The sequence below is a fragment of the Chelonoidis abingdonii genome, chromosome 1, assembly GCF_003597395.2.
Source record: "Chelonoidis abingdonii isolate Lonesome George chromosome 1, CheloAbing_2.0, whole genome shotgun sequence".
NCBI classification, from domain to species: Eukaryota; Metazoa; Chordata; order Testudines; family Testudinidae; genus Chelonoidis; species Chelonoidis abingdonii.
The window spans coordinates 332,772,633-332,788,515 of record NC_133769.1 but is presented as its reverse complement, the minus strand read 5'-3'; the positions used below and the strand labels follow the sequence as shown (position 1 = coordinate 332,788,515).

At 39.0% G+C, this 15,883-nt stretch overlaps 1 protein-coding gene across 3 annotated transcripts in view; it reads right to left on the bottom strand.

The window, feature by feature from the left end:
• Positions 1-15,883, bottom strand: part of MICU2 (mitochondrial calcium uptake 2) — a 270,378-nt gene that overhangs the window by 44,437 nt on the left and 210,058 nt on the right. For all 3 annotated transcript variants that reach the window (XM_075061669.1, XM_075061670.1, XM_075061671.1), the window contains exons 5-6: positions 6,728-6,775; positions 1,423-1,505 (exon numbers count right to left, since the gene is read on the bottom strand). In XM_075061669.1, the coding sequence (XP_074917770.1) occupies positions 1,423-1,505; positions 6,728-6,775 (131 nt within the window). The remainder of the gene's footprint in view (positions 1-1,422; positions 1,506-6,727; positions 6,776-15,883) is intronic.

Sequence of the window (15,883 nt, the reverse complement as noted above, 5' to 3'; positions counted from 1 at the left end):
TGCAGAGAATTGAGAACACTCAAGCACCTTGCAGGATTGGGCCTATACCTTGCAAATGGTACTGAATGGAACTTGGCCACTGGAGCAGATTAGACAAACACCTGTCAGAAATGGTCTAGATAATACTTAGTCCTGTCACGAGTGCAGGGTACTGGACTAGATGGCCTCTTGAGTTCCCTTCCAGTCCTATGATTCTATGATTTGTTTGTGCAATTTATATCTGAATAGTTCAGCAGCATCCTCCTAATTGGCACAAACAGAGAGAAACAAATGTACCAAAATTAAGCAATTGTCTCAATTATTAGAGGTTCATGGGAACACACTGCACTGGGAAACATTGTTTAGTTTCAGGAATTGCTTTAAAAAAGGTACTCCAAAGCATTAAAATATTTTCTAAAACAATATTAAGGCATGACACTCTTTTAACAATCATAATTGAGCTGGGAAACAGCATGAAATGAACAAAGGGCAGCACAGTGAGAAATTTATACTAGCAATTGGTGTGCCATTATCCCAATGTTTAAAGTCATTCAAATACATTCCACTGAATCCTTGGCAATTTTCCCAATCAAGCGGGCTTGCCAATTATTAAGGTTCAGGTTAACCGAATTTTACTGTATTTCTGACTTTGATCACAGTACTGTTCACCGTTAGGGTAATGTTGGAGACTAATTCATAAAAGAGGACAGCAGTCATTTCTGCTTCTTTTAAAATCTTATCTACAGTCATGTAATAGGAGATCATAATGAGAGTGCATAAAAAGTGTCCAGGTTTCCTATTTTTGACTTGAATATTTAAGATATATTTTCCTGTAAGGACCCAATTGAAAATTTACTATAGTTTTTTATAATCTACAAAATTAATGATACTCTCGTAAAAGCTTTTAAAATAAGTGTCTTTCACAGTTTTCTTTTTCTGTTTGTGGAACACTTTCCCCCATTTGTGTTTCAAATAAAAATATAGACTTTCTTTCCTCCACCTACATTATATATTAGGTTGGGAACCATCTTTGTTTACTATTGTGGAACAGCACAATCCAATTTAAAACAAATCAGAGAGTGACTTTTTTAAAGTCAATATTTAGAAATTGGAGACTTTCTCCAGCTGATACATTAAGGTAGGTCAAACTTGGGGCAACTACTACTACTATACAGAGATCTGCAGATATGGATGAAAGGTAGGGCTTATAAAAGTTAACTTCAAACATGACATAACTACTTTTAAACTCTGTGGTGATGCTTTTTTATATATTCTTTTCATATAAATAAAGTGTATTAGCAAATATAGCTCTCTGTATTGTAAGATGTGATCACAGATTAGATGCAAAAGACTACACTTGAAGATTTTTCATGTACTGTTCATTTGGTGGATATAATTTATAGCAAATATGTAGACTTCAAAAATGAATATGTATTTACATACCTTAAAGAATTCCTTTTTTTCAACTTGTTCATTGCCATCTGCATCCAACATTTTAAAAGCAATATGAAATCCAGTTTGTGGTTCTGCAATGAAGTGTTAAAAATACATATACATTTGCTTAAAAATAATTAATGCAGCAGAATTATCACCTGCAGTTTTCCATAGTTGAACAGATGCTCTGAATTCCCAAACCATATTATCCTACGCAACTATTATGTGAATGTTAGAAAACACTGTTTTACATCCATTTCAAAAGATAGAGATATGGGTAATGAAATGCTAATAGTACCTATAAATAGCAGAATATCTTGATCTGTTCTCACTTATTCTGAAAATTCAGTCCATCTTAATGCCCTAGATTCTCTTCCTATGATCCTCTGCCTGTTTCCCCATTTTCTCCATTGCCACTGACCATCTTAAGTTCTAGCTCTATGTCCTGTACCTACTTTCATGCTAAGAAGAGCTGGAAAAAATCTCCAAAACCAATCAATATTCCCAAATTGGTCAGAAGAATCACTGTAGGTCTCAGGTACTTCTTCCTCTCAGAAACTAAGCATGCTGTACACAATTATCTTCAGTCTCTACTGCCCTGAGAAGCAAGAGATTGGGTTTGTAAATCAAATCCAGTTTGTAAATCAAACCCAGTTCCTTCAGCTAGGAGGCATGGGAACTAGCCACAGGGTCCTGAGACAGCCCAAGTATTTTTTTTTTTCTGAACAGAATCTCTCTATAAATTTGAGCTCCAATTCTTCCCCTTTCACCCCATTGTGTATTTTATTCTCCAAATACTTATTTTTTAATGAAATGATGCAAATAGTTTGCAAAAACGTGCACTGCATTTCTTTCACCAAATTGCTGCCCCTTATCTATCAGGACAATTTCATCAAGTCTAGTAAGCACTAAGAAAATGCAAAACTCTCTGAACTACTTCTTTTTTCCATTTGAGACTACCTGACTTACTAGTGGGTTGTCCTCTTAACTAGCCTGCCCAGGAGTAATTTGACACTGAAACACGTTTGAAGTCCATTCCAGCAGCAAGTGACCCCACTGATATCTGGGAGTTTGTAGCTCTACGCAGGCAAACCATCAATTAGGAGAAAGCTATGGGACATCTCCTATCGTTTACCAGGGTCACAGAGGTCTCCAGGAATACAATGTTCAATCTCCCTGGGGAATGTGAAGCCCCTTCAGAGAGGTTTTTAGTTTGGAGTTACATTTTTTCAGCCTTGGCTGACAAAAGCGTGGACCTTGATTTTTCTAACGTGCACAAAGCTTACATTTTTGCAGAGTGAAAGCATTAAGAAAATGCCTCTTTTTACTCTCCAGTGAATCTGGCAAAAATATTATACAACATGTTGTCTTTATATACTAGACATTATTTACCCCTTCACCAGCCAATTAGCATTTCCAATTGACCAACCTTGTGATGTACTAATATTTGAGAAATATCATTAGTGTGTTAATCCGAACTCTACGGAAACTGATTTCCTTTCTATGGAAATGTTTCATTTGAAACCTTTCACCAGAGAGTTCTCTGGTTCAATCCTAATAAGAGCATGTCCCATAAAAAAGTTAGAGAATAAAAGTGTAATGATTTATTGTAAAATGATTCATGTAATCTGTGTTGTAATTAACAGATAAGAAAGTAACCTGACATAAAATATACAGGCTAGAACTGCTCATACAGTACCCAAGAAGACACACTTATCTGATATGATGTAATGCCAACGGTATGCATTTTATAATGTAAATATGGTTCAAAGAAGATCTCAAATATATTTGTATTTAAATACACTGTCAGGCAAAATTGTAAAATCTGAACATCAGACCTGCATATGAGCCACAAGTGTAGGTTCCATTTGGTCCTGCACAGCAAAACAGCATTAATTATCTCTAACTTTTATAATGGGCTAACTGGAATAAAGTTTTTGATAGAGATGGCATGCTCAGCTCCTGGAGTCACTCACCAGGAAAGAAATGCTGGCTTTTAGCTGTTCACAACCCATAGCAGAGACTAACCAGGAGTATACCATTAACTAAGCCTTGGCAGTGAACAAAAGATAATTGTGGTGACATGAGGCATGTCTGAGTGGGAAGCAAGTACTGGAATAGGTAAAATAAGGCCTCCATTTATCATGAAGAAATATTTTCAACACAGGCCCTTGTTACCCAGCTACTGGATTTCATATCTGTCCAGGTGCACAGAAACTGGGAATATCTTAGCCAATAGAGGGGTAGTACAAGAGGATAGCAGATCCAGAGAATAACTGTGTGGGGTTGGGAAAATCTCATTAAAAAGGTAAATAAAGCCTCATAGAGCTTCTTCGAATAATCTGATTGCATCTAGTAATAATTAAAGAGTCATAGACACATAGGCTACATAATTATGAAATATCAAGAACTGATTGATATGGGATAGATATTAGATACAGATGGAAGCACTAACCCTTGCTGACATTTGCTTTCAGAATGACGTACATGATAACCTTTTGTATAACTTCTGAAGCAAAATTAACATTGGATTCATCCTGTATAAATACGTTCCTTTGTTTTTGAAGTTCAATCCATTCCTATATGATATACTCTGGAAATAATGTCATTTGATTGTCTGAAAATGTGAAGAAGTGCTTGCTTTGAAGCTGCTTCATTTCCTTCTTATTCGATCTAATGCATCGACATTGGTTTTAATTCTCAGCCTAACTGCAAGTAAAGAAACTGAATCTTCTGTCATCTGATTTTAATCAAAACATACTATATAAGAATATTGATGCTGCTATTGGGTTCTCTTTTTTTAATGTACTTATGACTATCCACTGCCTGATTTGTTTTGCAACAAATAAATTAGTTTCACATTTTTCCTGTGGAGCTAGATCCTTTCTGCCACTTCTGGATTCAGTAAACCCCTGGCTGGTATTTCTATTTGCATGGAAGAATATTTTCCTTCTCTTAAATACCAGTAGTGATCAAGGTAGCCTATCTTGAAAATGACTGTTTTCATATGTAAGAGGTGACCTTACTTCTCCCCCCTGCTTTATGTAGGACATTACTCAGCCAGAATCCTTCTAGGCAATTACCATCTGTTTGGAAACGCTTTTGAATAACTATTGTGCATTTAGTATTGTTCACATTCAAAATTATTGGGTCATTAGTTGTGGCACTGGAGGGTCACTACTCGAGGAGGGGGGCAGCATATTTGTATGATGGATTAGTTTATGCTGACACCCATGCACAATGTTGTGATCTGTAATAGCTAGAGTTTCCTGAAGGATGATTGCTTCATGCCATGTATATTGTATTGCTATAGTCCAGCCAGGAGGTGCTTTCCTCTGCCCACCATCATAACCTCTGTCTTGCTTGAATTCAGTTTCATCCATGACCTGATCAAGCTCAGGGCCATCTTGGTTGTACTGGTATGGTTACATGTGGTGAAAGATAGGTAGCTCTGTGTGTCATCTGCATACTGCTGGGACTCAAGTCCATGTTATCTTTCCAGTTCACCTAGTGGCTGTATGTAGATGGTAAATAGAACTGGAGAGAGAATCAGTGCTTGAGACCCTCTACAAAGTGAGGGGGCTGGCGGGAAAGATGTCATTTTCCATCATGGTTCTCTGGATGCATCCTTTAAGCAAAATCATTTTAGTGCAATCACCTCTCTTAGGTAAGACAGCAGTATCTCATGGTTGAGAGTGCTGAATGCTGCAGAGAGGTCCATGAGGATGTATGTCCATCATCCACTGATATCAAGAGAGCTAAGAATTTTGGTTTTCTCCTGCTTTTGTGAGTCTAATGGTTTGAGAAAGAGTATACTGGCTAACAAAACTGGGCCTATATGGTTATATAATTGGAATGTATCACAGTTAGCCAAAGGCCTCACTTCATAATGCCCATTATATCCATTTTGTCTTCGAAAGCTCTCCCTGACTTTTAATATTTCCCAGCTTGAGGGACAGACCACCAGAGTGGTACAGAGGGGTGGCATGTATGGCGCACATGCCAGGATCAGTGTCTGTGAGGAAAGCTAAAAGACCCGAGGTCACCCCAACAGACCCAGCAAAGAATGCCATTATATTTGCAGTTAAAACAGCAAATGGCTCTCTTGAAAGCCACCTGCACTCACTCCCTGTTCCCACTGTAGCCCCTCATGAAGGTGGCTGCAATAGTATTTTTCATGTCCAGGACTGCAGGCTCAAAGAACTACCTGCCAGCCCACACATCTTTTCCCTGTTCTTTTCAACCCAGCCTTGTGTAACACAATGAATAGTTTCCACAACTTTGGTAAGTGGCGGCTGGAAATGGAGAGTCAGCAAAATATATATATGAGAGAGAGGAAAAAAACGAGGAAGAGAAATGGAACAGAGAGGAGGGAGGGAGTTAGAAGAAAATGGATTAAAAAATGGAGTGATGTCAGCAATTGTCTGAGGGCATGGTATGAAGGAACATGATGGGTTCCAAAACAATAATGTTGTGAACTACTGCTGTCTATCTAGTGTCCTTTATACACCTTAGTATGTGAATATTAGAGAGACGGTGGATGAAGTAATATCTTTTACTGGACCAACTTCTGTTGGTGAAAGAGACGAGCTTTCAAGATACCATCTTCAGGTCTGGGGACAGTACTAAGAGTGTCCCAGCTAAATACAAGGTGGAAAAGATTGCTTAACATATGTAGTTAATACATATTTTAAAGGACCATTCAAGATGACGTGGCTTGTTAACATCCCTGCAGTCATAGGACAAAATGAGGGGGATTAGTGGATTACAGATTGTTGTAATAAACCATCAATCCAGTGTTATAAAGACCTTGATTTTTAGTGTCTAGCAAAATTATGGTTTTAAATTCCCAGGCTCATTTTTGGAGGTGTTGTGCATGACAGATACTCCTTTTCACACACGATTAATGGTGACACTATCCTATAACACTGAGCGAGTCCTGTTTGTTAAGATGTAAACGTCTCATTGCCAAACTTGACTAACAAATAACTGTTAAAAATACCTCCTTCCCTCCCCTCCACCAAATTCTCTTGAATGGTTACCTATTCAATTCCTGACCCTTGTTGTGGGGCTTATCAACATCTTTAAAGTGCTACTAATAATCACTGATAACACAATGGATTCAGAGTGCAGTCATTTGACATAGTATCCATTTACATTAATTCCCTACTGTGCAGTAACCATTGGTCTTAATATAAATTTTTTTTTATGTTGGGATGTGGAAATCTAGAAGTCATAAAAATTAGAAAAGTTACTGGGCAGCTAGTAGCAATTAAATATTCTTGCATTATAATATATAACGCAAAATACTTACTTGTGAGGATTGTCAGCAAAAAGAGGTACTCTGTATATGAGATCAGTCCTGAAATAAAATAGTACTAAAAATGAAATGGTAAATTTTAAAATCAGCATATTGATCTGAAATATTTGCACTTTTACAATCAAACCTTGTATATTTAAAACATTCAGTTTCATATTAATTGTATATTAAAGAATACAACTTATTAGAAATAAATATTTTCTTTTGTCATTTGTTAAACAAAACTTTCGATTCTATTTTCAGTGCTGTGGAGGTGAACTTCTTTCTCGAGTGTCTCTGTCATGTGGAAGTCTAATTGTGAGAATTAGGTTTATTTGGTATTAATAAAAGACCTGAACTAAATGTTTGGATTTTCACTGAAAAATTTCAGTGTTTATATGAAAGATGAATAAATTAAATGCCCTTTGTCACATTTAGTACCTGGGAGGAAAACTACTCTACTGTTATTCTGAAGGATCAAAGTGTTTCATCCTTTGGCAGCCTTGAAAAGGCGGAGAATAGCTTTCCTTTAATTCTCAAGGGGAATATGGCAACAAGTAAAGCTGCCAAGCTGCTAGATTGCACAGATAGTACTGCTGGGCCCTGTGCCAAAACGTTTTTTTTTTTTTTTTTTAATAGCAACATGTCCTTTCTACAAGGTGAAAGTGTTTTTCCCCTCCTTTTGAAGGAAAATTCCAGAGTTTTCCTTTGAAACACCGATTTAAATGAAAAGCCTGAACAAAGATGTGACAGTGTCAAATAGTAGCATACAAGCTAAAGACAGAGAATATATAAAGCTGATAGTTAAACAACAGACTCCTACACATCTGCCATATGATAATGTTTTAAGAAAAACATTTAAAGGGCTTCTTATGAGCAGCTTTTAAAAATAATTTTAACTTGTGAATTAAATACTGTATAAAGTAGAAGCTGTTTAAACAGGCATGTTTAAACTATACTCTATTCAAAGATAAACATAATTTTTATAATTTATATTTAGCTAATTGATAAAGAATCCTCTTAAGCCTCAGTGATAAACAATAAACGTGATTAATCACTATGCTGAGCCAATAACCTTTTTATTTGCTTTGAGATAATTTAATATTTTAACTCCAGAATTTAGAAATATTCATTGACTGAAAGCAGCACTGTCTGGAGAAATGAGCGCAGGGCTGGGACTCAAGAGAGTGAGTTCTAATCCTAATTCTCCCCCTGACATACTGTGCAGATTTGGCCAAGTCATTTCTCCTTGTCTTTCAGTTTCCCCACCTGTAAAAATGGGGATAAATGGTTCTTAGCCATCTACTTAACAACTGCATTGTGAGGATTAGTAAAGTTATGTCTGTATGGTGCTAGGACCATACAAACACTATTTAGATACTAAGGATTATTTATATTTCAAAAACTGTGTTTGTAACGTGAATGTACAATATTGTATTAGTCCTTTAACATAAAAGGCATAAATTATTTGTATTTATTATTTGTACTGTGGTGGTGTCATAAACAGATAGCTAAGGGTTAATGTTTCTTTTACCTGTAAAGGGTTAACAAAGGGAACAACACACCTGACCAGAGGACCAATCGGAAAACCGGATTTTTCAAAGCTCAGGGAGGGAAGTTTTTGGGTGTGTGTCTTTTGTCTGTCTCTCGGCTATGAGAAGGATCTTTCTATCTTCAAGCTTCTAATCTTCAGTTTCCAAGTTGTGAGTACAAAGGTAGAAAAACAATAGGCTTATGGTTTTTTGGTTTTGTATTTACATGTGTGTAGTTGCGAATGTTTAAATTGTATTTCTTTTTGAATAAGGTTGTTTATCATTTTTCTTTTAAGCAATTGACCCTGTATTGTCAACTTGATACAGAGACTATGTTTATGTGTTTTTCTTCTTTTTTATATTAAAGCTTTTCTTTTTAAAGAGCTGTTTGAGTTTTCTCTGGGTAGGCTAAGGAATGAAGGAAAGGAAATTCTCTTTGTGTTAGATCTACGGAGGGTGGATCTGAACAGCCTCAGGGAAGAAGGAGGGGAAGAGAGAGATACTTAATCTCTCTGGTGCTTGTGTTCAGGACTTGAAGCTGTATCTTCCTGGGGAAGCTGGGAGGGGGTAAGAGGAGACAAGGGGAGGAGGTATCCCTTTGTTGTAAGACTCAGGGCATCTGAGTCTTGGGGGTCCCCCAGGGAACGTTTTGGGGAGACCCGAGGGAGTCAGGCCCTGGAAATTCCTGGCTGGTGGCAGCAATATCAGATCTAAGCTGGTAATTAAGCTTAGAGGGTTCATGCTAGCTTCTCAGTTTATGAACGCTAAGGTTCAAATCTGAATAGGAAGCTACGACAGGTGGTGCCTAGGAGACCTGGTCGTGGACCAGGACCCCGTTGTGCTAGGCACTGTACAAACACAGAGCAAAAAGTGATGCCCCTACATTGTATAGTGTTGGAGCCCTGCAGAAATGATTTGAAGTTGATCGTTTGTGAAATAGTCTCCAAAATCTAGCTTGTGTGTGATGTCACCATAAAACAAAGCACCCATAGATAAAACCTAATATTTTACCAGTAAATTTTATCCAGTTGAAAATCCGTGCAACAGCAATTATGAATCTTCACACATTAGTAATAAATAAACATATTGTATCAACAAAAATACACAGGTAATTCAGCTTTTATATGCCAAACTGTAAACTACATAGCAAGGCAAGTCCAAAGCACACATGTAGTTAACCAAAAAACTCACTGGTGACCTAACAACATTAGTATTCTCTTCAAACTTCAATAAAGCATTTAAGATTCCAAAAGAGTATTTTACTGGTCTCAAACTTTACTCAGGTGTTGAGTTTAGAATATGGAGATTTGGAAATGTATCAGGTGATTTTTTCTATGCTATAGGATTACCGACTTCTATCCTAGAGCAGGATTATGAACAAAGGTGCACAATGAGACATTTTTTGTCTGCTTAATGCAGAGAGCTAATAGGGAGAATTAGTTAATTAGCAATTGCTCATGGACCTCTGTGGCATGAGAGTTTACCCTTAATTGGCTGAATTTTCAAAAGCCAAGGGTTTGAGTCACAACTGCGTTACTGCAGTTTCAAGTTGGTGTAACTCTACAGAAACTAAATGGATGGAGTTATGCTGCTATAAAGGGGAGTGATGCAATGAGGACTCAAGCCCCAAATCTTGATATCTGAACCCACAATTTTGCCCATGGAAAAACTTGCAATTTGAGCACAAACAGCAATTGCTTTGCATTCAGTCATATGGCTGGGCACCAAATGCAAACAAGAGTGGTCATAAATATACAGACCCAAATTACTATGGAATTTTAAAAAACACAGCTATTAAAACACCCAACTAAAAATATCAAAAGCCCCATGGCTGAACCTTATTTTATGTTAATCAATTTAAATTATTCATGAAAGGCTGAGAGAATGGGGGAACCTCCTATTTGGTTTTAATTTCATTATATAACCTTCATGGTTTAAGAACACGACTTTTGGGCCTCCCCAATATATTTAATTTTAATTAACACCAAATTTGTAATTGGCCATGACAGTCTTCCTTCTGTTAAATTATGTGTTGGAAGAGATTTAAGCCATAGCTAACAAATAATAATAATAATCTGGAGATAACTAATTCTCGCTAAGAACTGGAGGGTGTTACGACCTTGAAAGGTCATCTGAGTGCCAGCGCTCCTGGCCTTCACTAGCAGAAACGGCAGTACTGATTTGCTCCAGATCCCTAAAGTGGGCCGCCCTCAAGGACTGAACTCACCAACTCTGGGTTAGCAGGCGCAATAGCTTAAACAAACCAGCTGAGGCTATTGCGGCGACCTCCCCCGCAAATTCTTTGCATGTTAAGCGCCCACTCATATTCCTGTAGGCATCTGCGAGTAAGAGGGCCTTACGAACCAATGCTACGCGGCAGATACTGAAATGCATTCTTTTTCTCACAGCTCCAAAAAATTAAATGGCGCCATTTTTAATGCTCCCTCGGCATTAAGTGTTTCTTTCCCCAAGATGATATCTATGGCAGGATGCCTAATTCCAGGGTCCTTATTTTGTTGTCTTGCGCCGTCCCCACCCAGAGGTGTAGTGTGGATAGCTATAGGCATCGCTGTAGGTCACGCAGTGCAGGGCTGCGCTAAGACGGAACAGGCAGATTTCTGGAAGAAGGGGCATGCCAACAGAACCAGTCTAGGCAAATGTGAACTGGGCAGAACGAGCTCCATATCTGTAACTGGCTTCTAACCTGCCTCATGTAGACTTTGCTGGTGTGAAACTGAAAATAATTTAGTGTATACTGTATAGTCTGTACCATCCAGTAAAACTAGGTGGCTGGTTTAATTTGGGCACCAGCAGGATCTACAGCGGGCAGTTGTATGTAACTCTGCAATTTATACCCCTGGTAGACATGGTCTGGCGGCGGGGCGCACTTTTCTGAGAAACGCTGCAGATGACGGGGTAAAGAAGGGCCGTTGGCCTATTGGCTATAGGGCTACAGCTGCTTTATGGGGTGAGTATGGAGGCAGCCGCCAGTATAGATCCTGCTGGTGCAAAGGGGTGATGGAAGGGCTTTGGCATCTCAGCTGAAGAAAGTGGTTGGGTGGTGGGGATTGAATCTGCATGCTAAATGAGAGGTGAAGGCAGGTGGGATAGGCCATGAAGAGCCTTGAAATTGAAGAAAATAGCTTATGTTTGGTTGAATGGAGGGCGAGGAGGAGCCAGTAAAGAGAAACTCAGACTGCTAGACTCTAGGACTGGAATGGGAGGGTCCTCGAGAGGCATCGAGTCGCAGGTCTCCTGCCCTCATGGGGCAGGACGGCAAATACTGTCTAGACCATCCCTGATAGACATCTTTCTAACCCTAGCTTTCTTAAATATCTGCCAGAGATGGAGATTCTAAACAACCTCCCTAGGCAATTTATTCCAGTGTCCAGTACCACGCCTGAGAGTTTAGGAACTTTTTCCTAATGTCGCAAGCCTAAAATCTCCTTGCTGGGCAACCTTCTACCGTTTTAGGCCTATTGCTTCTTGTTCTATCAATTGAGGCTAAGGTGAACATTAGTTTTCTCGGCCTCCTCTCCTGATGACACCCTTTTAGATCCCTGAAAACTGCTATCATGTCCCCTCTCAGTCTTCTCTTTTCCAAACTAAATAAACCCAATTCTTTCAGCCTTTCTTCATAGGTCATGTTCTCAAGGAAACAAAGGAAGAGGTGACATGGTCAAAGCACTGAGCTAGGAAAATGATCTTTGCAGCAGCATTTTGAATAGATACAGGCAGGGCAAACTTTCATTTGTCAAGGTGAGGGAAAAGGATTTTGTAGTAATCAAGATACCAGATGAGGAGAGCCTGGACTAGAGTTTTAGCTGTACGGGTGGATAAAAAGGTCAGATCTTAGAGGTTATGCAGAAAGAATTGATTAGGCTCAGCCTCAGCCTGAATGATGTGAGGATCTATACAGAGGGCTGAGACAAAGATGATACCCAAGTTATGGACCTAAGTGATGGGGGATGGTGTTGTTGTTCACTAGTGAATGAGAATGAAGGAGGGAGGAATTACAGGGGAGAGAAGATTAAGAGTTCTGCTTTTGCCATGTGACTCTGAGTAGTCAGCATAGTAAAATAGGTAAAAAAAAGTTAAAAATAGCAAAAAGGTGTAAAATATTTCTGATTGTTTTTCCACACCAACCTCAGTGACTTTAAACAAAGCCATTATATGTTTGATATTCTGTCTATGACTGATTATACTGAAGTCAACATATACCTCGCTGACTCGAAGCAGATTTTTACCATGGAATCATTTCCTTGAGAATTCATCTCACAATACTGTTACTTCACTTTTATACAGATTTGACCACTTTACCTGATGCACAAACTGAACTGAGTTCTTCTTTGTGAAACTTCTTATTCTGAAGAGATCACTGACATTTATTCATTTTCAAGTTTACATTTAATAGGTGTAGTAGACAAGGTTTTTTAAAAACCATTTGTAAATACTGTTGGCATATATGAGACCACCATCAGAATTAAAGGATAAATGCTGCACACTTTACTTAAAGCTTATGCCTCAGCCAATTGCAACCAGATTCTTTTATTTTGGATTAGCAAGTATGTTGTATTTTCCTGGTATTAAAAAAAACAAACAAAAAAACCTCCACAGTCAAACTGCTAAGATTATAAAATAATAAGTGTTGCTAATAAATAAAATATTCTTAGTAAAATATAAACAAATATATCCACAAGAACGTGAAGTTAATTTTAAAACTGTCCACTAGAAGGCAGAATCTCCTAGCTTTCTATTCTGCAGTCTGAACCAATGACAGTTTTACTGAATATTTAAATAATCATTTGATGGTAGAAATAAGTAACCTAAATTGTGCCTTCAAACAGTTGTAGATTATCAGTTCCAGGCACTTGTCAAAGTAGTATTTTGCATTTTTATTTAAAAAAAATATTTATAGCTTTATAAATGTGAAACTGAATTCAAAGTGTTAGGTCAGTAAGGAGGTTTGGTGGACCAAATACTGAGCATGCTTCTATGGCAGTGGTTCCCAAACTGTGGGTCGTGACTCAAAATGGGGTCACACTATCAGCAGATGGGGTCGCGGTGATCCCTTCTGTGTGGAGGACACCATTTTGCTCTGCAACATGACCTCATATGTACAATGCACATGAGGTTACAACACAGAGGATACCATTTTGTATTATGAACTGGCATTCTCTGCACAGCATGACCTCGCATGCACCATACATACAAGGTCACACTGGGCAGAGGACATCCTCCCTGCGGTGTGAGCTCACAAGTAGAATACATGCAAGGTCACACACACTGTGAGGAGGAAGATATTTTGCTCTTTAAAATGGCATTTGCTATGCTGTCTCAGGTCCTGTCAGGGAAGACTTCATTAAAATGGGGTGATGCTGGCAGAAAGTTTGGGAACCACTGTTCAATGGCCCTGATAGGATCTAAAGCTGTAGAAATATTTTCTCAATGTGCTGTTAGCCAGACCAGCAGTAAACCCATTCCAGAGCAACTCCCAGCTACCACCAATAAAGCCCTCAAGGGAGTGAGAGTGGGGAGAGAAGATCCTGGAATGAAAGAGTAGAGATTCTCAGAGCCAAATCTAGAATAGCCCAGGGTAAATCAGATGGATGCACGGATCAGATCTAGCTTAGTCAGGCTTTTGAGACAGTGTCACATAACATAAGCAAATTAGGGAAAAGTGGTCTGGATTAAATTACTTTAAAGTTTGTGCATAACTGGTTGAAAGATGATAGTCAAAGAGTAGTTATCAATAAGTTCACTGTCCTGGGTCTTATACGATTCAATATTTGCTTTAATGACTTGGACAAAGGAGTGGAAAATATGTTTATAAAACCTGTGGATGACACCAAGGTGGGAGGGGTTGCAAACACTTTGGTGGACAGGATTAGAATTCAAATAACCCTGACAACCTGGAGAATTGGTCTGAATTCAACAAGAAAAAATTCAGTAAAGACAAGTGCAAAATACTATATTTAGCAATGAAACATCAAATGCATAACTAGAAAATAACTGGGAATAACTGATTATGTGGTAGTGCTGTTGAAAAAGATCTCGGGGTTATAGTGAATCACAAACTGAAAACGGGCTAACAATGTGATCTGGTAGCAAAAAAGGCTAATATTCTGGGGGGTATTAACAGGAGTATCACATATAAGACATGGGAGATAAATTGTCCCATTCTACTCGGCACTGGTGAGGTCTCAGCTGGAGTACTGTCTGGTTTAAGAATGATGTGGTCAAATGGAGAATCCAAAGGAGAGGAACAAAAATAATGGAATATTTTTCAAAAATCAGTTACAAATTCTGGACATGTTTAGTCTTGAGAAAAAAAGACTGAGTGGGGACAGATGATATAAAGAAGATGATGATCAACTATTCTCAAAGTTCACTGAAGGTAGGAAAAGAAGCAATATGTAGCAAGGGAGATTCAGGTTAGATACAAGAAAATTTTTTTCAACTATAAGGATAGTTAAGCTCTGGAATATGCTTTCAGGGGAGGTTGTGGAATCTCCATTATTGGAGGTTTTTTTAAGAACAGGTTGGAGAAATATCTGTCAGGGATGATCTAGGTTTACCTGGTCCTGCTCATTGCAGGAAGCTGGACTAGAAGACCTCTAGAGGTACCTTCCAGCCTTACATTTTTAGGATTCTATAATTCCACACCAATGTCTGCACTTCAGCTAAAACTTCTGTGGTGAGTTTTACTGAAGCAATTTGAGAGTATAGAGAAATATGGGCTTATCATCCCATAAAAAATGTATGACATCTGTGCACCATCTATATCTGCATGGCCCAGAATTGGCAAAGGAGCCAGGGACAATGTGAGAGAGCAGACCAGTGAGAGAGCACTGGATGCCAGTAGTTGGTTACAGCAGCTGGAGAGCACTCAGACCAGTGAGAGAGCACTGGATGCCAGTAGTTGGGTTACAGCAGCTGGAGAGGATGTAACTTCTGAGGTACGGCGTCACAGAGGAATGACTACTAGCAGTGCTGGCTTGGCCTCCTCTGCAGGGGACAGTGAGGACTTGTGGATGCCAAGGACTCACTTCAGCCGAAAGGGAGAGTTGCTGGCTTCCCAGCAAGAGACACCATCCCTTCATATCATGCAGAGACTTTGGGTCGCTCTCTCAGAACAACTTAGTTTGTGGGTGTTTATTGCTGATGGACTGGTTAATTACTCCCTTATTTGGAATTCTTGCCTGTTCCCTTCCCTTTACTCCTAAAAAGGACAGGGAAAAATTAAAAGAAAGTGTTGTTAATCTTTATTTGCTGGTCCTGGATTCCCGGTTATAAAAATGTAATATCCTAGAGGCTGGAGTAACTGTTACTAGTTTGTACTCCCAGCCCCTAAGTGGAGGGGCTACACAAGAATCCAGGGCCTGCTGGTCCTAAGGAGGTCAGGGAAAAGAGTGGGTGTCACTGAGACCCTGTCTGAATAGGAAAGAACAAGGGATGCAACCACCCTTGGAAAAAGACGGTTACTCACCTTTGTAACTGTTGTTCTTCGAGATGTGTTGCTCATATCCATTCCAGTTAGGTGTGTGCGCGCCGCGTGCACGTTCGTCGGAAGACTTTTACCCTAGCAACACTCGGTGGGTCGGCAGGGTGCCCCCTGGAGTGGCGCCGCTATGGTGCC